The 23645-nt window shown below is 49.1% G+C and overlaps 1 protein-coding gene across 4 annotated transcripts in view; it reads right to left on the reverse strand.

Moving 5' to 3' along the window:
- Positions 1-1284: 1284 nt before the first annotated feature.
- The window catches only part of EEPD1 (endonuclease/exonuclease/phosphatase family domain containing 1), a 191522-nt gene continuing 169161 nt past the window's right edge, over positions 1285-23645 (reverse strand). For all 4 annotated transcript variants that reach the window (XM_010804256.4, XM_024990619.2, XM_015469386.3 and 1 more), the window contains exons 4-8: positions 16029-16139; positions 13025-13159; positions 10736-10874; positions 5281-5475; positions 1285-1953 (exon numbers count right to left, since the gene is read on the reverse strand). In XM_010804256.4, the coding sequence (XP_010802558.1) occupies positions 1754-1953; positions 5281-5475; positions 10736-10874; positions 13025-13159; positions 16029-16139 (780 nt within the window). In that variant the 3' untranslated portion in view covers positions 1285-1753. The remainder of the gene's footprint in view (positions 1954-5280; positions 5476-10735; positions 10875-13024; positions 13160-16028; positions 16140-23645) is intronic.

Raw genomic sequence — 23645 nt, forward strand, 5'->3', positions numbered from 1 at the left:
GGTTCACTAGGAGCTGGGCATGACTGAGCAACTTCACTTTTCACTTTCATGCATTGGAGAAGGAAATGGCAACCCACTCCAGTGTTCTTGCCTGGAGAATCCCAGGGACGGGGGAGCCTGGTGGGCTGCCGTCAAAGGGATCGCACAGAGTTGGACACGACTGAAGCAACTTAGCAGCAGCAGCAAAGTACCAAAAAAGGTCAGCTCAGCTGAGAAGCACCCCTTCCTACCCACCACGACTTTTCATTCTAACTTGACTGCTTTCAGTCAAGACTCAGCTATCACAGGTTCCAGGTCTCCAGGCGCTGCTCACCCACCCACTGGAGAGACAGCTCCTGGGAGTAGTAATGGGTGATGACCAGGTACCCAAAAAGCTCCCGGAAAGGGGTTTCCTTCCTGTGCTCATGACCAATGATGCTCCCGGGAGCCCGATGCCCCAGGTGTCCATCCTTTGATGGACAGGGACCCTTTCACTGCCCATCCAGCCTTGGGTTTCAAGTCACTAGATTCCCACTGGTGGTGATGGTGGTCCACACATTCACTGCCATTGTTAACTCTTTCACACGTCAGTGCCAGCAGCATAGGGCTGAGATGTGTGCATGGGCTTTGGACTGAGTGTGGATCCCGTCTATGTACTTACTGGCTGCATGACCTTCAGGAGGTGAAACCCCATAAGCCTGTTTCTTCGGCTGTGAAATGGGCATTATAATCCCAGTCTCATGGGGACCTACAGGAGACCCCAACCTGGGAAGGAAAGAGTACTTGATGGCAGTTAACCCACATGTCCCGCCCCCCACCCCCAACACCCATGCTCAAAGGAGGACCCAACCTCTCTTGATGCTCCCAGGCTTAGCTTCCTGGGGATCCAGAATCAACAGCTATTCCTCAGGATCGGCAGATGGAGGCTCTGGGTAGAGAATGCCTGGGGAATGCTGGGGAACTGAAGGTGAACTGAATTGAACGGGGAAGGAGGAAAGGAGATCATTCAAATGGTTCTTCAAAGTGATAGATGATCCAGCAAAGGGGTCAGAGGATGAAGCACTGGATGGGAGGGAAGAGACAATCTAAAGATCGGACAGAGATTCCGGGGGTCAGTGAGGTGTGATGGGTACCTCTGCAGGATCTCAAGGCGAGGATGCAAAAGGAACTCCCAGGGTTAGGGGTGCCTTGTGTTCGGACCCTGCAGGCCGCAGCCTCTCCCTTTCCCCACCCTGCCCAGGACATCAGAAGAGGGCACAAAACACACAGGACAGGGGACTGCCCCCAGGCTCTCACTGCAGCCAGGCAGGTTCATCTCTGTTTATTTTTTCAAAACAAAACTAAAAATCATCACTCAAAATATTTGAGGAGAGTACTCAAGTTAAAAGCTTTTCACAGAATTTGCAGTCAGAACATCATAGACTGGTGGTCAGGAAAGAGAGCTCTGCCTCCAGCCTCCACGGCTATTCCCTCTGGGCTGCAGTCCAGGCAGTGTGGTGATCACCCCCAGTGGTTGAGGCTGGCGGCATCCACAGATCAGAGACATTCCAGTTCTCTACCCAGCTTCTGATCAGACCATCCAGCACCTCGAGGGCCCGCTGGGCTCCCTCCCCCATGAGAGTCCACAAACTCTGTGAGGAAGGCAGCCGGGTCACAGCGCAAGCACTGTCCGCTGTCAGAACGAGGACAAAAGGGCAGGCGGTTCTGGCTCTGCATCTTCACGGGGAAGGGCGAACTCCCCGGGGTCAGGGGGTGGAACGCCTGTTCGGTGCCATCATCGCTCGTGTTTAATGTTGGCTTCACTCCGCTCCAGGGTGAGCCCATTGCCGCTCCGAGGGCCTTCCTTCCTGGTCCAGTCCTTCTCCGTGTAAAACTCCGCAAGCACAGGGCAGTGTTCAGAAGCCACTCCGCCCCAAGACCAGTTATCTGGAATCCAAGGGTTTGTGAGGCCTTCTCTCACTACAGCCCAGTGGCCTGGAGGCAGAGGGAAGACAGACCCAGAGGTCAGGATGGGGGTGGGGGAGGGCCGCAAGCTGGTGGGTGGAGGCCAACAGTGTATAGTCTGCAAGCCTGGGCTCCCTGACGAGACCCCTCAGTCACCTGGCTTGCCTGTGCAAATGAACTGTCTCAGCCCACTGGATTTCCCAGACAAGTGAGGGTTTGCCAAGGAGGCGCTGAAACTACCCTGGGTCCAGGCCTCCTGCCCATTCGCATACCTCCTGGCCCCCACCCCGTCCTTATTTGGCAAACACTTGCAATCTGACCAGCAAGGATAAGTGTTCGAGACAGGGACACAGTTCCCACAAAGGTGTCCAAAGTGAAGGTCCTATTTCACAAAGCAAAGCTGCAAAGGCGGGTGGGAAAGGAGAAAGTTCTACAAAAAGGGTAAAGAAGAGAAAGTTACAGAAGTTTATGAGATAGTAAAGGTATTTTTAAAGTCAAGGTTTAGAAACACGTGAAGCTTAAGGTATGTTTAAGAAATGGGAAGAGTCACAGAAGAAAGGACAGAGCAGTTAGAAGCATGGCCATGGCCCTCAGTGAGAACTGTCCCAGATAATCAAACGGACCCAGGCCTGGGCTCTGGTGGCTTCCCTAGTGGCTGAGATGGTAACAAATCTATCTGCCTGTAATCAGGAGACCTGGGTTCAATCCCTGGGTTGGGAAGAAACCCTGGAGAAGAGAATGGCAACCCACTCCAGTATTCTTGCCTAGAGAATTCCATGGACAGAGGAGTCTGGCAGGCTATAGTCCATGGGGTCACAAAGAGTTGGACATGACTAAGCAACTAACTGTGGAAAATACTGAAAGAGATGGAAATACCAGACCACCTGACCTGCCTCCTGAGAAATCTGTATGCAGGTCAGGAAGCAATAGTGAGAACTGCACATGGAACAACGGACTGGTTCCAAATAGGAAAAGGAATACGTCAAGGCTGTATATTGTCACCCTGCTTATTTAACTTATATGCAGAGTACATCATGAGAAATGCTGGGCTGGAGGAAACACAAGCTGGAATCAAGATTGCCGGGAGAAATATCAATAACCTCAGATATGCAGATGATGCCACCCTTATGGCAGAAAGCTAAGAACAACTAAAGAGCCTCTTGATGAAAGTGAAAGAGGAGAGTGAAAAAGTTGACTTAAGACTCAACATTCAGAAAACTAACATCATGGCATCTGGTCCCATCACTTTATGGCAAATAGATGGGGAAGCAATGGAAACAGTGGCAGACTTTATTCTTGGGGGCTCCAAAATCACTGCAGATGGTAACTGCAACCATGAGATTAAAACACGCTTGCTTCTTGGAAGAAAAGTTATGACCAACCTAGAGAGCATATTAAAAAGCAGAGAAATTACTTTGCTGTCAAAGGTCTGTATAGTCAAACTATGGTTTTTCCAGTGGTCATGTATGGATGTGAGAGTCGGACCATAAAGAAAGCTGAGCACTGAAGAATTGATGCTTTTGAAATATGGTGTTGGAGAAGACTCTTGAGAGTCCCTTGGACTGCAAGGAGATCCAACCAGTCCATCCTAAAGGAAATCAGTCCTGAATATTCATTGGAAGGACTGATGCTGAAGCTGAAACTCCAAGATTTTGGCCACCTGATTCGAAGAAATGACTCATCTGAAAAGACCTTGATGCTGGGAAATATTGAAGGCGGGAGGAGAAGGGGACAATGGAGGATGAGATGGTTGGATGGCATCACTGACTTAATGGACATGAGTTTGAGTAAACTCCAGGAGTTGGTGGTGGGCAGGGAGGCCTGGTGTGCTGCAGTCCATGGGGTCACAAAGAGTTGGACACAACTGAGCAACTGAACTGACCTGAACTACGCAACTAACACCTTCACTTTCAGGCCTGGGTTCTGGTGTGAGTTCTGCTGCCCAGGCAACAGTCCCACGATGGGGGCCACTCCTCCCTGCACCTCGCTTTCTACAGCTGAAGAGCAAGGGACAGATGAAATGGTTTCTAACTTTCCTCCAGCCCTGTCTGCTCAAGCACTCCAGCACCACCTCCAACTGCCACCGACCTCTGTCTGGCCAGCGGTGCCTTTCTGCAAACTGCATCTGGCCCAGTCTGATGACTGACACTCCCTCTGAGACCCACTTTCTTCATCCTTTGGATTTTCCCATGATGCAGTCCAACAGGACATTGGTGCCCAGGACTGGAGATTCTGGTCCTGAGGATCCAAGTCTTGGTTGCACATCCTGGTGGCTGCACATCCTGATCTCACAGTGGGACTCCAGCATTGGTACTTAAATATGTTTTTTTAACATTTCTCTGAAGTATAATCTGCAACTATTTGTGTTTAGTAAGGGCTTCTCTGGTGACTCACACGGTAAACAATCTGCCTGCAATGCAGGAGACGGGTTTGATCCATGGGTCAGGAAGATCCCTTGGAGAAGAGAATGGCTACCCACTCCAGTATTCTTGCCTGGAAAATCACACAGACAGAGGAGCCTGGGGGGCTACAAAGAGTCGGACATGACTACAACCTATCAACTGACACTTTTCAAACTGTTGGTGCTTATCTTTTCAGTGCTGAGGTTACCCCCCACACTCTGGTCTGGCAGAGTCCTGCCTAAAGCACTTCGGCATCCTATAGTGATGCCAGGTGACGTGTCAGCTCACCGCCAACTGCTGCTCTGCAGGGTGCTGATGGCATGTTGGTAAATCTCAGGCCACAACACACTGCCTGAACATGACAGGGCTTGAGAAGTGTTTGCTGAAGGGCCAGGTATCCTTAAAATTAGGCTAAGTTGGGGCTTCCCTGGTGGCCAGTGGATAAGAATCCACCTGCCAATGCAAGGGACATGGGTTTGAATTCTGGTCTAGGGAGATTCCACAAGTCGTGGGGCAACTAAGCCCGTGTCCTACAACTACTGAGCCCACGCTCTAGAGCCCGTGAGCTGCGCTAGTGAAGCCCACGTGCTCTGCAAGAGAAAGCACTGCAATGAGAAGCCCACGCAGCACAACCAGAGAGTGGCCCCTACTCAGCACAGCAGAGAAAGTTCACAGCAGCGACCAGTGCTCAGTCGATAACCAGGTCTGCCCAGCACACATTGGCTTTGTCCCTGATGTAGGTCAGTGAATGCCTTTTAATTAGTTTTCAGAACCCCTTCACTCTTAAAAGTGGCTCTGTGTGAATGATAATTATACAGCCACCTGAACAGTAACCTCATAAATGCCTGCAGAGGAGGGAAGATCACTCCTGACTCTCGCTCAAACCAGACAATCGTGAACTGCCAGCTCAGACAGGCGACTCTCCCTCTGTTTCTGAACAGCACATGTGCTTTACCTGTGAAAACCTTCTTTAAGCTTTTACTGATCCAGATGTTGTCCAGAGCCTTCGAGCCTTGAGGATTCTTGGTGCTGATGTTGGTAAAGGTGTGTGCGGGGATCAGGTGGTGGAATTTTTCTTTCCTCAAGATATCATAGTCACTGCTGTCTGGCCCCTGGCCAAAATCCCCTAAAACTATCACGTCTTTTTCTCCTAGAAGTGGAAGAAAGAAATTCAGAAATGTAAGAGGTGGTGGGAAGTTAACCCAACACTGACCGCTACTCGTTTAAGTAGGATCGTGACTGTCTGATTTGACTCTCCAGGATAAGGACTGTGGCATGGTTCTTATTCTCCCAATTCTTCCAAGTTCCTTGGGCAATACCCCCTCACCCCCATCCCCCACCAACCCCCAAGCTTTCAGAGTAGGTTTGTGACACATTTGGTTAGTGTGATGTCAACATCACCTCTGTTCTGGATCATGGGTTCCGAATCTCATAGCACAAAAAGGCCCTAAGGGTCTTGCCCAGATCGTTAACAAAAGATCAACAAACATTTATTGAGCACAGAAGGAAGCCCGTGTGAAGACACAGGAAGAAGACAGTCATCGACAAGCCGAGGGGAGGCCTCAGAAGGAACCGACCCTGCCAACACCTTGATCATAGACTTTCCAGCCTTCAGGACTGTAAGAAAATAAATGCCTGTTGTTTAATCCATCCAGTTTGTGGTATTTTGTTATGGTACCCCAGCACACTAATATAGGGCAAAATACTTTAAAGTATCTTCAACATCTCTCTCAAACTCTAGTTTGATTTACAAGAGTAAGTGGGATAGTTACGAAGTATTTTCCAAAGTGAGGAGACATTCAGAAAAGGACAGTGAGACCCAGCTTGGCTCCCTGGGATTCCTGTCCACTGCCTGACCATCATTTCCTGTCTCGAAGTTCCCCTCAGGGGAGCCACCTTATCACAGGGAGAAACATTGCAAGGAAAGCTTTAAGGAAAGCAGTTCATAACCAAGGGCCAAATGCATCTGAGACACTCAACAAATCTTCATGGACTCGAATATGTGTCAATAACAAGGGCTGCTGCTGCTGCTGCTGCTGCATCACTTCAGTCGTGTCTGACTCTGTGTGACCCCATAGACAGCAGCCCACCAGGCTCCCCTGTTCCTGGGAATCTCCAGGCAAGAACACTGGAGTGGGTTGCCATTTCCTTCTCCAATGCATGACAGTGAAAAGTGAAATGAAGTTGCTCAGCTGTGAGATTAAGACATCTAAAGTGAAATGACACAAGCCACCAGCAGAGGGCACTCACGTTCTGCACATGACACCCTCTCCCAGTGGGCCTGAGGGAGGGAGGGATGGAAGGAAGCCTTTCCTGCAGCCATTGTATGAGCAACAGAGACGCAACAGTGACCCTCATGCTAGATCCTAACAACCCTGGCACCCAAAACAGGGCGAGCCCAACTAAGCTGGTCTTGAGAAATCAGTGCAAACTTTCAACAGGAAAGTCAACTTATGAATAATACTAATAACAACTCCTAGGAGGCCAGTGTTCATGACCCTCCACTGAGTCGTCACCGTGTGCTGGGGACCTCTTGCAAGTAAGAAGCTGAGGCTCTGACCAAAGCCACCAAGCCCTCAAATCCAGGACTCTTTACAAAGAGCTAGGATGGAAAAGCCCCACACGCTTGGAACAGAGGCTGCTGCCTGGCAGACGTAAGATAAACATGCATGGAAGAAATGGTGAACAAAGCATGAGGAAAACTGCACAATTAAGGTGCAACGTATTTTTTAAAAGGAATGAACAGAAAGATGCTACCTTTATTAAATTTCAAGGAAAACTTAGGAAAGACTGAGACAAAAGGTTTCAATATAATGAGAGGTTTTCATTAGGATACAAACATGAAATATTTGAGCCAAAAAAAGACAGTTCTGGGGGTTTTCCTGGTGGCTCAGTGGTAAAGAATCCACTGGCCAATGCAAGAGACGTGGGTTCAATCCCTGGTCTGGGACGATCCCACATGCCACGGGGCAACTAAGCCTGTGTACCACAACTGTTAAGCCTATGCTCTAGAGGCCAAAAGCCACAGCTGATGAAGACTGCACATCCTGCAGCCTGTGCTCCACAACAAGAGGAGCCACCGCAACGAGAAGCCTTTGTCCTGCAACGAGAGAGTAGCCCCGCTCGCTGCAACTGGAGAAAGCCCGTGTGCCGCCATGAAGACTCAGCACTGACAATATATATATATATATATATATATATACACATACATACATACACACACACACACACATTTTTTTTTTTTTAAGAAAAGAAAATTCTGAACCCAGGAGAGATGCTGGTGTCAGGCATCAATAAACCCAGCTCTGTGTAACTTCGGGAATGAAAATAATGGCTCATTTTTAATTGGACTGTCCAGGTTTCTTACAACTCATCTACTTTGGTTAAAGCAGTTTGGTGATGACATGGAGACACTCCCTGCCTCTGACAACCCACAGAGGTGCAGGGCCCTAAATTCTCCCAGGAAGCTGTCTGCCAGGGTGGGCTCCACAGTTACCCACTGATTTTCTAGGAGTTAGGGCTTCCCAGGTGGCCCTAGTGGTAAATAACGTGCCTGCCAATGAAGGAGACTCAGAAGATGCAGGTTCGACCCTGGGTCAGGAAGATTCCCCTGGAGGAGGGCATGGCAATCCACTCCAGTATTCTTGCCTGGAGAATCCCACAGCCAGAGGAGCCGCCTGGCAGGCTACAGTCCCTGGGGCCGCAAAGAATCAGACACTACGGAGCACACACATTTTCCAGGAGTGAAGGGATAATATATGGGGCTGACTTCCTCAGAGTCCTAGATATATAAAATGCCAGGGACAATAGCAGGAGCCCGGCCCCACTAGGGGTAAGTCTTACTCAGATGCCAAGCATGACCCTGCCTTGTTTGACTCTTGCTGAATTCACAGAGCAGGCCCTGCGTGGGGCAGGGCGGGGGGTGGGTGTCTGAAAGAAGAAAATTCCATCAGTGGATGGGCCCCCCACCCTCAGCCCTCACTGACGTCAGTCAACCTGGGTGCACATTCCAGACAAAGGTGGAAAGGCCCAGAGTTTGCTAATCAAATCGACTCTGTTTGCTCTGATAGAAAGAAGCCTGTGGAATAAAGGTTCAGTCTTTGTTTGAGCAAAACTACCTCTGCTCATCGATTTACCCGAGCTGCACCTTGGGCAGGCTGCAGCACTTCCTGATTCCTTGGCTCTGCTGTGTCACCAGTTAACAATAGCTGAACATTAGTTAAATGCAGGGGACACAGGGACATGAGTCACTGTCCTTACCTGGGCATGGCAAGGCTGAGCCAGACTGTGGCTCAATAGTCCCTGGCAGCTTGAAACAATACCCTACCCAGGTCTTCTGACAAATACCTGATCCCTACCAGAATATCAGAAAAGACAGCAAGGGCCTATGGTTATCAGAGAAGTAAGGGACTTGCGCATTCCCTTCCTCTTTCCGTATAAAGCAAAAGTTTGAAATCAAGAACAACAGAAATGTCCACAGATTTAAAAGCTATCAAGGCATCCTTCATAATGGGTTAGAGACTAGCCGTGGGTGAACAATCTCCCACATGGTTGCTCCTTGGATGAAGTATCTTGACTTAAACATCTTTCTGACTTTTTTTTAGCCCAAAGACTCATAATTTAAGGGGAATGCTGGTCACAGCACATCCTGGTTTGAAATGTAAGCTGTACATCAATGTTCATAAGAGCATTATCCATAACAGCCAAAAGATGGAAATAACCCAAGTGTCCATTGACCGACAAATGGAATAGTATTTGGCCATAAAAATGAAAGGAAATTCTGATGTATACTACAAGCCATAAAGACATGACATAAGTGAAATAAACTGGCCACAAAGGGACAAATATTGTAAGGTTCCACTTAGATGAGATACCTAGAAAGGTCAAGTTCACAGAAACAAAGTAGAAAGGTGACTGTCAGGGTCTGGGAGGAAGGGGAATTTGTGTTTAATGGGCAGAGTTTCAGTTTGGGAAGATGAAAGAGCTCTAGAGATGGATGGTGGTAATGGTTATAAAATAACGTAAATATATTTATATATACTTTAAGTTACAAGTAACTTAAAAATGGTTAAGATGGTAAGTCTCATGTCATATATATTTTACCATGATAAAACTCTTTTCAAAATGAACTATCTTTGAACTATCTCTGTAGCCACATCTTCATAAATCACCTTGTGAGGGGCCAATTCAACAAGGGAAAAAAGGCTTAGCAAGCTAGGAAGATGGATTAAGACTCTAGAATACAGAAGAGAACTGCAGGCCTCCAGCTGTGAAACCTCACCTGGAGAACCTCAGTGCTCTGAAAAAACAAGCCAAACTGAACACACCCCAGTAAGGCAATGGCACCCCACTCCAGTACTCTGGCCTGGAAAATCCCATGGACGGAGGAGCCTGGTGGGCTGCAGTCCATGGGGTCGCTAGGAGTCGGACACGACTGAGCGACTTCACTTTCACTTTTCACTTTTATGCACTGGAGAAGGAAATGGCAACCCACTCCAGTGTTCTTGCCTGGAGAATCCCAGGGACGGGGGAGCCTGGTGGGCTGCCGTTTATGGGGTCACAGCAGAGTTGGACACAACTGAAGCGACTTAGCAGCAGCAGCAGCAGTCTTTACAGCTGTATCAGCTTTCAACTCTTCCTCCTTGTAAGCCACACATAGAAAATGTTTGGTATTATTGGGGGCAGAGCTGGAAAGCAGAGTCCACCTGTTTTCTGAGGTTCTGCTCTTTTCAGTGTTCTCTTAATCCCCCTGGCATGTTTTTGACTCAACTCAAGTCTGCTGAGCCCCTACCATATCCTGGGTCCTTCATCAGATGGTCACCCAGCCCTGGGCACCCTGTGAGGTTAGCACTGTCAGCCCCTGAAGAGTGGTGACCTCCCAGACATCCTACAACCATTGAAGGAGCCAAGATTCAAGTCCAGTGTTTCTGTCATTTCAGGGCTCTGTCAGCAAGATCTGTTATCTACCAGGAAGGAAAGGACTTATCAGGACTTCCCCACTCCCCTCGTCACCAACTCTCTTTCACAAGAAGAGCAGGTGCACACCTTCAGGGGACACCACCACAGGAGCACACGGGGGGCAGTGGAGCCCATGATGGGGGGCACGGGGCGTCATCACTAGTTTCTCCTTCTCCCAATCCTGTCCATCAAAGAGAGGCTGAAGAGCCACAAAACCCCCACCACGAAACCCACATGCCAGACCCACAGAGACTAAGTTGTGAGCGTGCACGGGGCACTGAGCTGCCCAGGATGCAGGCGGTATGGTGGTTCCCTGTACATCCCTCAGTACGCATCGCTGCCCACGGGACAGCCAGCCTAAGGGAGGGGAGAGACGCTGGGAAGGGGCACCCCTCACCTATCCTGCAGAAGTGGGAGCCGCTAGCCCAGCCGCACAGAAAGATGGTTCCTACCTTTCAGGGTTTCCTGCAAGGTCTGTGTGAAACTAGCCCAGCGATGGCTGTCACTGTGATTCTTGCTCAAGTTCTCACCCCCTGGGAGGGTCAGGGTCGCCAGGTGAAGGTTCACCAGCGTCAAGTCGTGACTTCCTACCTGGGCAAGATGAAACAAAGCGCCAGACACAGGGTGAGATGCTCTTATTGCCTGCGTCCGTTACCTCCAGCCCCCACGCAGCTTTGCAAACACTGACGGTGGTAAAACTATACAGGGCAGCTCACCCCGGAGGAAGCAGGGGCAGCATCGTGAGAGCTTCCTGAGGCCCCTGCAGGACCGAGACCTCTCTTGTCTATCACGGGGACCCCCTACATTGCACCCCTTTACTCCTCCTTAGGGCCTGGAAAACCAGGCACATCTAGAAATGCCAATTTTTTTTTTTTGCTTTTTTCCCTTCTGAGCAACTATGGAGGAGGAAGAGGTGACATTAGCAGCTGGTTGTTAATGAAGACCTGGGGCTCTCCCCACAGGGCCAGCCTGTCACCCCCAACCCCTGCCAGGATTTGCAGCTGGGCCCCGCCTCGTTCCCCACCTCCCCACATCCCACCCACTGCTATGTGCTCCCTTCCCCGCTAGAGATCACGGTGCCTGATGCTCAGTGATTTCAAACATGAAGAATGAAAGCTGGCTGAGTCCTGGTAGCACAGGCTATGCCGCCTCCTGCATCCCCGGAGCAGCGGCAGAATCGTGATGTCAGAGTCAGTCTCGAGGGCACCAAAGCAGTGCTCAGCTGCTCTGGGTTTGGCAACCCCACCCTTTTGTTATGGCAGGGGTGTGCAGAGGGCACCCCCAAGTGGGGGCTGCCAGCTTCATCTTACAGAGGTGACCCCAGTTTGCCATCACCACCGCCCAGCCAGGAGAGCTCTCTCTGAAGCTGTGGCTCTGACCTCAAGGGAGACATCTTCAGACCGTGGGCGAGGAAACCCTGCCTGGGGAGAGAAGCCACATCTCTGTCCCCACAACTTGCTTGGCCTAGGATGTGACACGAAGCACAGGAGCTTCATACCTGTCCAGGGGATCACTTCATTCAGAGGATTTGAGCCAATAATTCACAATCTGAGAGCATTTCTTAATGATCTTGAAAACCAGCCCACCTCTTCAAGACACTAGCTGGTTCTGCCTGTTGCCTTGCTTGGCCAAAGCCAGTGCAGCCACTTTACATACAAAAGGGCCCTGGGGAGGAGGGTTCAGGGGTGATAGCTGGCTGACTGATACACCAGTATCCAAAGCACAACCCACAGACACCCCGGGTTGTGTGCATGCACACGGAATGCCAGCACCTCTGCAGCTTTGCGAGTGTGGAGGCGGGAAGTGTGGGCTAGACCCCGACCACAGTCAGCACAGCCGCCAGCTCATGGGCAGCCCCAGCCCGGAGCTGCCAGAGAGAAACTGTGCTGAGGTCTGCGGCAACTCTCTGGCTCCAGAACTGCTCTGGAGCATATAGAAGGGGGTGTCCCAGACGCCCAGCAGCTAGCTTGCTGGGCTCTGTGACAAGGGACCACTCTCGCCCGACCCTGTGACTTCTGAGGGGTAAGGCCAGCTGCTGACTTGGTGACCTGTTTTGGCTGATGCCTTTTCCTGCCTCCTGACGCCCAGTTTCTGACTGTTTGCCGTGCATGAATACTTTCCAGGGCATCCAGGGGAATCAGAGAGACAGCTCAGGTCAGTCTGCTTGCTGCTCCCAACTCTGGAGAGAGAGGGCTTGTCTGGAAGTGTCAGTGGCCCCACCACCCAGAAGCTCCTTCTGAGCCCCTTCCAAGCCCCAGTGACCCCTGGAGGGCTCCCCTTCTCCCTAGTAAGAGAAGGGTGTCCTCAGAGCAGTTCGGCTGCCCTCTAATCCAGAGATTGCCAAACGAGCAGCTTCCTTACCCAGCACTGAGAGCACTGATGAAGCGCAGGAGGTGAGTCTGGTAACCAGACATTGTGTGTGCCTGGGGCAGGGTCCAGGAAATCCTGATTTTAAGAAAATCTCTCCAGGTGATTCTGCTGCTTATCAGGTTTGGGAAGCAGCCATTTGACCTCCTTCTCACCCAGAGGTCCAAGTTACCAGAGCTATGATCTCCCCCAAATTCCTCTCCTTCCTGCTCTGGACAAGCTCCCCAGCTGAGGGAACCCCAAGTGTGTGTGCTGACCCAGCCCCGAGAGAGAATAAAACCAAGGCAAAAAGGTGGGCTTCTCTGGCTCACAGTTCAAAGTGGGCTTTTCTCCTTTTCAGAAGGAGTGGCCCCGCACAGCAATAGCAGCGGTACCTTGAACCTCGCGAGGTATGGGCTGGGGCCCACCGGCTTCCCATGCCCGTTGCCGGGCGAGCTCTCCTGCCAGGCGGCATCTCTCAGCTCCACCCCGGCCGCCGTGTCCCACAGGAACCCCGCAAACCCGGCACCCTGCAGGAGAAGACGAGGTGTTAGTGTGCAGAGAGGTCTGTCTGGTGGGGTGCTCAGCCTCAAGCTGAAGAACAGCAGGCAAGGCCAGGAGGAGATAAAGGGAAAGTAGCAAACTCTACGCTGGGTCTGGGGGTGACCTGCCTGGGGGCTGTTTCTGAGACAAAAGCACATCCCCAAACCACAGCATGTTCCTCCTCCTAGTCCCCCTGACAAATTTCCCAGACCAGTAATTTCAGGGAGGTTCACACAGCTGGGGTGCCTGGGCTCTTCTCTGGCAGGGGCACATTGCGGGGGGAGACCCCAGACTAGGCACAGAATTATCTTTTTAATCATCACATCCCATAGGACAGCCACTCACGTGCCCACTTGTCATGTGAAGACTCAGCTGCTTAGAGAGGTTAAGTAACTTCCCTGAAACCCCACAGTCGGTAAATGGCAATGCTGATGATCAAATACAAGACTCCAAGAGGTGGCTTTGGTTACTGAGCAGCTTCCAGCTTCCAGCTCAGCACCGCCTGCCGCCTCACGGGTACCCTGCCAGGCACTGGCCTGTGTCTGCTAAACAAGGATTCAATGCACAGTATCCTTTAAAATGCTATAGCCACTCTGTGAGTTGAGGGAGGAGCTGTTGATCCCATTTTACAGATGAAGGGGTTGAGGCTGAGTGATCTGAGAGGCAGCCACACACTGTTACCCAGTGGCCTTGACACCTAGCCTGGAGCAGGGTTACTGACTTGAAAATCTCCAACAGGCTCCGTCAGGCTCAGTCACGGCCCTGGGCTTGCAGAGAGTGAAAGAGGCCAGGTTTCTGGGTCTAGTTTTCTCACCATGAACATCTAGTACTGTGTGCCTGACACACAGTAAGACATTTTTCTAATGATCTGCTGAACAGATAAATAGTGTTAAATGGACTGTAAGAGTCCTGTGAACCTATATACATGTATGTAAAGTGCCTTTTAAAAAAAGGTGTGAAAGTGTTAGTCGCTCAGTTGTGTTCGACTCTTTTTGACCCCAAGGACTATAGTTCAGCAGGCTCCTCTGTCCATGGAATTCTCCAGGCAAGAATACTGGAGTGGGTAGTCACGCCCTTCTCTATGGGATCTTCCTGACCCAGGGATTGAACCTGGGTCTCCCACACTGTAGGCAGATTCTTCACCATCTGAGCCATTAAAAATATTTTTAAAATTATTTTTATATATTTATTTATGGCTATGCTGGGTCTTCATTGCTACACCAGCTTTTCTCTCGTTGGGGCAAGTGGCGGCTACTCTCTAGCTGCAGTGCATGGATTTCTCATTGCAGTGGCTTCTCTTGTTGCAGAGCAAGGGCTCTAGAGGGCTTCAGTAGTTGCTGCATGTGGGCTCAGTAGTTGTGGCTCCTGGGCTCTAGAGCACAGACTCAACAGTCATGGTGTGGGCTTAGTTGCTCCTCAACACGTGAGATCTTATCAGACCAGGGATGGCACCCCTGTCTCCTGCACTGGCAGGCAGATTCTTTACCAATGAGCCACCAGGGAAGCTCCCCAACCCTGTTTTTTAAGTTTATTTTTATTTTACTTTTGGCTGCACCATGCAGCCTGTGGGAACATAGTTATCCGACCAGGATTGAACCCAGGCCCCTGGCAGGGAGAGTATAGAGTCCTAACCCCTGGATTACTAGGGAAGTCCCCTGTTAGTATTATTTCTATGTGGACTGAGAAGGGACAGTCATGGGCTGGAGTGGTAAAGACCAGATACCTTCCAATTATCCTGTATTTCCAGCCTCCTGGCTACCACCTGCAGTAATCACTTACCCCCCAAACCCAGAGAAATAAGGTTTACAGCACACTTTAAAGTAGGCACTAAAAAGAAAGCTTATTTTCAGTAAGTGACTGGATACTTTTAATTCAGTAAACATTACAATTTAAAAGTCCCAGATCTCCATATCTCTCAGATAAGTATTTATATCATGTGTGTTTATAATGGTATACTAGAGATACAAACAGGCTTCCCACATGGCTCAGTGGTAAAGCATCCGCCTGCCAATGCAAAGCCACAGGAGACATGGGTTTGACCCCTGGGTTGGGAAGATCCCTTGGAGAAGAGAATGGCAACCCACTCCAGTATTCTTGCCAGGAAGATCCCATGGACAGAGGAGCCTGGTGGGGTATAGTCCAAGGGTCACGAAGAGTCAGACACAATTGACATGCACGCAGCACCAACAACTAGAGATAAAAATACAACATCTGCATTTATAGGAAAATTTTGTAATCCGCTCATAATTAACTATCAGGAGCCTTTTTTTTTTTTAATCTAAAACTCTACTGATGTTGAATATTTCAAGTGAATAAAAACTGGTCTTGAATACGATATGTGGGAGTGAAAATACATACATAGAGCGATTTACCTAAACCCATATGGGCAATACTAATGAGAGAAAATTCAAAATGAAAGTCTGCTGAAAGTTTCCACAGACCATTTCCATGTGCACAATTCTTACCACTAAAGCAAATATTTCACGTATGAATTAAGTGAATCTGAAGTTCTCAGTCAATGAACAATGGGCTGTCTACAAACTTGGCAGAGGCTGGAACCGTGGAGAAGGGATTAGAAGGACAAAGGACAGAAATACCCCATTTGCTGCCTTGGCTCCAGACAGGATTTCTCCTCTCCTCCCAACACCCCAGCTCCCATTTCCGTCTGGGCAGCAGGCCATTCCTGATCCAAACAGGAAGTAAGAACCAGGGCATTTTGAAACAAATGGCAAAGAGCTAAAAAACGGGCAGAAATACAACATTACATCAAGGATGTTGGCAAAGGAAAGATTTTAAATGTCTGTGATTGGAAAAAAGAAAATGGAAAGAAAATCCCCGTTCTGCAGATGAGGGTACCTTTTGGAGCTGAGTCGAGGGCGTCTCTGAAACAACGGCCTTCCAGCATCCCCGGGGCCCTTTCCACTTGCGGATGTTGGGCAGGATTGGCTGGTTTAGCTCCACACAGAACTGTAAAGACAGAGAACACGTCGGTGTGTGTTCCCGCCTAAAGCAGTTCCTGCTGCAGGCAGTCTGAGGAGCCAGAAAATGCAGGACCCTGACTCCTCAGCCTGATCCAGACACTTGTCAGACCCCGTCCTTGTGTTCTCAGAAGCCAGGGTTTATGAAGACCAGGATGACAAAACAAGCCTCGAAAATTAAAAAGGAAACTGTCCACCAGTGAAATATACAATTATCACCTGGAGAATTTTAGCTTAGAGCAAACCATCCTCTTTGTAGCAATCCACCACAAATAGTCCAAAAGCAGTTGTCAGAATCTTTTTAATCCTTGAAAAATCAGTGCTTAAGGTCCCAGGAGAGTCTAGATCAGTATCAAACGCAGAGGGAAGAACATGGATACATGGTAGTTTCCCACCGCTGTTAGAGGCACAAAAACAGACCCCCAGAAGGCAGTCAATAATTGTGAAATAATTTTGAATAGTGATAGGTGGTCACTAGACTTAATGTTGCGGTCATTTCATAATGTATAAAATTACCAGATCACTACGTTGTACATCTGAGACTAATACAATATTGTAAATCAATTATACTTCATTTAAAAAAAAGTACCAACTGACCCTCCCTTCACCATGCACCACCATACTTTTCCCTTGGTTTTCCTCTGAGAAGAAAGGCCTCTCGTGGGTGGTGACTATGCCTCATGTGCGTTTTCAGGGTGAGCTTCTTTTTGTGTATATGTTTCACCAATAAAGAACTGTAAGGTGACTTTATCATCAAGGCAAAATGAAATCGTACAGACAACGTATTAATAAAATGAGGAACTGAAAAACTACAGGTTTCAGAATCCATGGGCCAGCTCCTCTAAGTCATGCCTCAAACACAACCCTATCTTTTGGGGCTGGTTCTTTTAAGGGTCTCCGGAATTTGTCAGATTTGGGCTGTGTTTGAGATGCTCTGATACCTGGTACTGCCCCTTCTGGGTGACACCTCCTGTCCCTTTACTTCATGCACCTTGGGCACCCTACTCAGCCCTTTCTCTGCCTGGTCCTACCAGCCAGTCTCTGGGCTTCCTTTCGGAGGCATCATTGCCATCTCCTCAAAGAGCCACCCTTAGATAATCTCAGCCCCACAGCTTCAGCTTACACTTCTACCCCAAATGCCCCCAAATTTGTACCAGCATCTCAGATTTCTCTCTTGAGTTTTGAATTGTATTTTGACTTCCTTTTTAACATTTCCATCAGAAGATTTCCACAGAAGTACAAACCCAGCAGGTCCCAAAGGAACATACCATTCCCCTCCCCGACGTGCATTTCAATTCCTGGCATGAGCATCTTTCCAGCCACTCTGACTCTGCCCTCTCCTCCCACAGGCTAGTGCTCCCCAGGCCACATGCAGCATCACGTCTGTCAGAAGCACCCTCTTTCTGTTCTCCAATCCCACGGTTATGGTCCATTTCAGAGCTCCATATTCTCCCCCCTGGCTCACTGGCATAGCTTGTTAGAGGTCTCTCTGCCTCTCTGTCATTCAATCCCCTCCCATCTGTCCACTGGGTAAGCTGTGATGGCTATGCTGACACACCATCCCTGTGGTTCTCAAAGTGTGGTCCAGGACCCAGGAATATCAGCATCACCTGGGAACTTGTAGGAAACTCTCTGGCCCCACCCTAGACCTACTAGATCAGAAACTCTAGGGTGAGGCCCAGTAAATGTGTTTTAACAAGCCCTTTGGTGATTTGGATGCCAGCTAAGATCTGAGAACCACTGCATTTGCCACTCCTCCCTAAGCATCTGCCTCAGATACACGTGTTGTGGGCAGACAGCGAGTGGTCTGCTGGCAGCCTCCTCCAGGAATGCCTTGGCTGCACAGAGCGGCTCTCATACCCTTCCTGGGCAGTTCACGTCCAGCAGCTGAGAGAGGCCAGGGTCTGACGGCCTGGTCTTTGCTCTCCCGTTGCTCGAGATCTAAGAGAGAAGATGAATCACTTCTCTAGTGACAAGCACTATGGAGGAAACAAAACCGGGCGAGGATGGAGCCCCCGGGAGGGCTACTCTAGATGCACAAGGTTCTAGGAATCGTGCTGCTTTTAGTTACATGTTTACGCGTCTGCCTCTTCCCAGTGGTGGACGCCACAAGAGCAGGGACCGTCCCCAAGTTGCCCTTAGAAAGCCCACCTGGCAGAGCATGGTGCCCAGTGGTACTCTATAACCATCAGCTGGTGAGCCATCCTCAAATCCAGGTATGAGAGACAAAAGGAGGAATTTCTTCTTGAGGCTATTTAAGTAACTGCTTTGATCTTAATCTGACTTTGAGTTTGCCTGGGAAGGGTTCTCTCTGGGATCTGGTCCTCAGTGACTTTTATCCGTTCCCCTTTCAACACTGCCACGGATGGTGTTATCCCCAATAGGGGGACTTCACCCTGCATGAATCCCCATAGCCAGATGGTCCTGGCTGGTAGCCACCCTTGGGTAGGAAATGAAGCACTCTGGAAAATGCATGCAGAATTTATCGACTCTAACTTTAGGAATCCAGCGAGGAAATGTACTTCCAGAGGGTCCAATTTCCTGCTGGGGAATCATTCAATTGCTGAGTGATCATTAGAGCTGAATCCAAGAGTCATTAAAAAGGAGAACAGCTCTCCAGTGTCCATCTGGTGCCTCACTGCTCTCCACATAGGCAGGCCTGAACCTGGCTGCTTGCCTGCATCTCTGAGGATGCACCCCAGGAACCTCTAGCTCTTAAAAAGTCCCTGAGGTGATTAGCCAACCAGCTCTACTGGAAAGTTCCAGCCTCTAAGGCCATGCTGTGCTGGGAAGAGCAATCTACAGACAGCCAGAAAGCTCATCTCTCCTGACCCTCACAGGTCAGGAGAGACACTGTTTTTCATGCACACCTCTCTCAAAGATGGGCTCTGGGGACAAAGCTTTGTGCTGGTTCAAGTGTGAGCATCAGTATCATCTGGGAACTTAAAATGCTATCAAAATTAGTGTCTGAGTCAGACCTGGCAAGCTGCATTTTAACATCCCTTCCAGGTGACTCTGATTCAAGTTTAAAAAGCTGGTGTTATGGAATGAAGGAAATGTATTTTCCTTTTCTTTGTTTTATATTTAAAAGTCTTTCCCTCACAGGTAAACTCTGGAAGATAAGGAACCATGATTCCTGAAACTTATGGGTCACCTGTATTTTGTATATCTGAAGCCTTGCCCTTGATGTTTCTCTCAGCCCTCAGAGTAGATGATCCTTCTACTTATTAGTACATAAGTATTTCTTATGTTACTGGGGACAATTAATAATATAAGTGGGGCTTCCCTGGTGGCTCAGAGGTAAAAAAAATCTGCCTGCAAGGCAGGAGATGCAGGAGACCTAGGTTCGATCCCTGGGTTGGGAAGATCCCCTGCAGGAAGAAATGGCAGCCCACTTCAGTATTCTTGACTGAAAAATTCCATGGACAGAGGAGCCTGGCAGGCTAAAGTCCATGGGGCTGCAAAGAGTTGGACATGACTGATCAACTGAACACACATACACAATAAAATAAGGGACCAAGGAGAACAGTGTTTTTGGCTGAAAGCACTCTATGCCTCAATTTTCATGATCAGCATTGGGTAACAGGTAGGTATTTTCTTCTATTTCTAGAACTTAAAAAAGAATTGCCACAATTAAAAATGAAATTTAAAAAAAGAGCAAGAAAAAATCTGCCAGCTTGATAACTTAGCTGATCGCTTGCACTAACAGTTCACAGCAAATCTAAGGAGGAGAGCACCTTTAAATCCTTGCTACTCAGGGTGTGGTCCATGGACCAGTAGCATCAAGCTCACCTGGGAGTCTGTTAGAAATGCAAGCTCTCAGGCTCCCCCACACCAGTGCCCTGGAATCTGCGCTGTCACAGGATCCCAGAGTGCAAGTTCGGCAAGCTTTGAGAAGCCTACTCCAACAGCCCCCTTGTTTGGTCCACACCATTCCTATTATCCCACCAACAGATCACACTACCAGTTATTCAGGAGGAAGGTGCAGCCCAGAAATGTTAGGAGCCAGACATAAGTGAGTTGAATGCGAGATTCCACAGCTGACAGGGTTTAGAGGGAGGTGTGAACTGAGGTCTGTCTCCTAACGCACCGCCTCCTGGTCAGAACAGGTGGACCACGTGGGGCTGGCCACGATGCAAGGGGTGGGGCCAGCCAGCCTTTACCGATCCTTAGATTCTTTCTCCTGAACACTTCAAAGGGAAAAGCACCCTCTGAGAGCCCTCAACCTGAACTCTGCCCGAAGTTGATTTAAAAAAAAAAAAAAAGAACAGCTGGTTCTCAAATTTTCTGCTTTGCCCGCACACCAGAAGGAAGAAAATATACTTTAAGCAAAAGTGGTTCCCAAGGGCAGAATGGGTAGAAATGGAAGGGGCAAGGTGGGTATGATTGGAAAAAAGCCTCCCAGGTAACTGCACAGATCTGCACAATCTCACCACAGGGCCCTTGCCCACCACCTGTGTTTCTAAAGTCCAGGGGCTAACCCATCACCTGTATTCAGCAGAATTACACCAGCTCTCATTTTAGACCACAGGTTTGCCCATCCCACCCCGACTGAGTCGGAATCTGAGGTTAGGGCCAAGCTGTGCACTCTCAAGTTCCCCAATTTTAAACTAAAGCTTGAGAAGTTCAGAGGAAAAAAGATAATTATTGCTTTTGAACTTGGTCTTTGCATTTTTAATACCTGTGGTCAGGAAAGACAACTTGTATTGTTCAAAACAAATAAATACTATTTCAGCTCTCCCACTCTGCCCCATGTAAGCATCTGACTGAGGTCCTTTGCAGAACACCCTGTGAGATAAAGGCAAGGAGGGAGCCCGGCCACCATGTATACATAGGCGTGCAACGGACATTTGTTGAATGAATGAGTAAAGGCATGTCTCCTGGGGATCCCACCTTAGGTTTTTCTGTCCCAGGATAAATTACAAGAACCCCCCAAATGGGCTGGACTTGTTTCTTGAGCTTCAGACCAATTAGGGGATAATATCAGTCTTTAGTATGTGCCCCACAGTTGGCTACTCAGATGCAGAACTTGATTGTCAAGGCCAAATTCACCCCTCTCTCTGCTTCGGCTTGTCAACAGGGAGCCTAAGTCAAACCTTTAAACTCCAATCTACAAGATGCCCAAGTTGCTGGCAGTCAGAAACGTAAAGTCCTAAAAGACAGGACTCCTTTGGCTGTGCTTAGGATGTGCTGCACACATCAGGTCTGTCTGGACCAGCTGACTGTTCACCTCTGCAGAGACAAGAGGTTCCAAGGCTTAACACCAAACTCTTTCTTGGTTGGTGGACTTTTGGACTTCGTTTATCCCTTCTACCCTTCTCCCTTTCTGAAATGAATGCTCCTTGGTTCATCTGGTCCTGACCAGTAAATAACAATGGGAAGGGGTCCAACCTCACCAAGTGCCTTGTGCAGCCACCACCAAGCTCCGCGGTCCCTTCATCTTCCCCGTCCAGTTAAGGTGAAATGAAACCCGGGGCTCTGGGAGCCAGTTACAAAGATGCACTGCTCATGCTGACCATACAGCTGGAGACAGAATGTCAGGAGGACAGACAGGTTTCAAAGCAAACTCCAGATGGCTGCCCTTCTGCTTCCTGGATGGGCTATAGGGGTATGTTTTCATTTGGAATCCACAGGGCCAAAGTTCCAGATGAAGCTGTTTCACTGAGTTGGCTATTTTGGTTGCTCTTCTGATTCTCAAGGTGACGTCTCTTTGACCGCTAGCTTTCCACTTGTTACCCACCGTTCCCTCTGTGCACTCAGCAGCAGCTCGTGCAAACAACACACTGTGTGGACGGAGAGGCACTGTTGCCTTAAGAGGATGAATGGCCATCATAGATGAAAGCAGCCCTGTCTTATTTGGTTTTTAATGACAAAAAAATGTTTTTGGTTGCACCACATGGCATGTGGGATCCTAGTTCCCCAAACAGGGACTGAACTGTGCCCCCTTACGTTGGAAGCATGGGGTCTTAACCACTGGACCACCAGGGAAGTCCTAGCAGCCCTGTCTTAAGTCAGGTGAGGTCAAGAGACTCAACTTTCTTTCATTTGAGTACTACCAAAAACAGAACAAAGGACACAGACAACACTTTTTTTTTGAAATGTTAATAGTAAGCAAGGGCTTAGCTTTGCCAGGATCATCAAGCACATGTATGTTATGGGCAACATTAGAAGCCAGCAGATCTCTGGGTATCTGTCAGTGATCACGTGGAGAGTGAAACCATGGAATGGTTAGGGTCCTTAAAATGTCAATATACTCTCAAAGAACACCAAGCTGTGCAAAAGCTGAATAACGTCTGCATGCATGTTAAGTTGCTTTAATCATGTCCGACTCTTTGCGACCCCATGGACTGTAGCCCACCAGGCTCCTCTGTCCATGGGATTTTCCAGGCAAGAGTACTGGAGTGGGTTGCCATTTCCTCCTCCAGGGGATCTTCCAGACCCAGGGATCAAACCTGTGTCTGTCTCCTGCATTGGCAGGCATGTTCTTTACCACTAGCACCACCTGGGAAGGATTAATCATGCTTGGCCTTCTAACAATAAGCCAATTACAAAGTTTTCTGGGCATATTTAGACTTTCAGATGTTGATACTGTGTAAGGCCATACTGCCTATGGGGCGGCAATGCACTCATTTATTGCTCTGTCCTAATAAGTGCTAAGTGCCTTAACCATCTTAAAGGTCCTGGCCTCCTCTCCTCAGAGCAGGGCACACACGCAAAATGTAACATGGACACAGAGCCAGGGCAAAGAGTCTGTCACTCCCTCCTTTCCCAGTCTCTATGGAAGAGAAAGAGATCGTTCCCACAGAGCTGTGACGAGGTGCAGTCACCTTTGCTCAAATGCACACTCAGGCATGTACGCCAGAGGGGAGACAGGTGCGAGGTATACCAGAGAGCCATGACTCTGGGGCCCCCAGGATTGCTCGGAGCCCCTCACCCAACACTGGGGCCACACTGGGTGTATCCAGGAGCCTGTCCCAAGGGCCCAGGTGTCTGTGGAGGGAGAGAGCGCGGCCATTCCTCTGCCCCTGGGGGCTCACTGAACGACAACCATGTTCGAAAATGGAAAGAAAGAAATGGGCTCGTTTCCTTGTAGCTTTGGAAGGGCACTTCAAGTTCTAACACTGCATGGTTCTAGAACGCTAGGAGAAGAGGCAAAGAGGAAGGTGTGGGAAGAGAAGTGTAAGACTAAAAGAGAAAACACAGTGTTCTCAGAAACATTAAAACTCCTTTCTCCCTCTTTCTCTGTGGTAATCGCCCCATGAACTCCATAAAGGAGCGGACTGCTCTGACAGCACATCAGGTTAACTTTCCAAAGGCTTTCTCCCAAACATGGAGAACAGATTCCACTCTTTTGAAAAAGAGCATCAGCCCTCCTTAATGTGCCCTGAGTCCCACCTGGAGACCCCTTGCTAAACTGCCTAACTAAGAGCTTACATTTCCTAGGCAGTCATTCTAATAGGTTTAAGTTTGGACATATCCATCAATTGTAAGAAAA

This window comes from Bos taurus, chromosome 4, assembly GCF_002263795.3.
Source record: "Bos taurus isolate L1 Dominette 01449 registration number 42190680 breed Hereford chromosome 4, ARS-UCD2.0, whole genome shotgun sequence".
Taxonomy (NCBI): Eukaryota; Metazoa; Chordata; class Mammalia; order Artiodactyla; family Bovidae; genus Bos; species Bos taurus.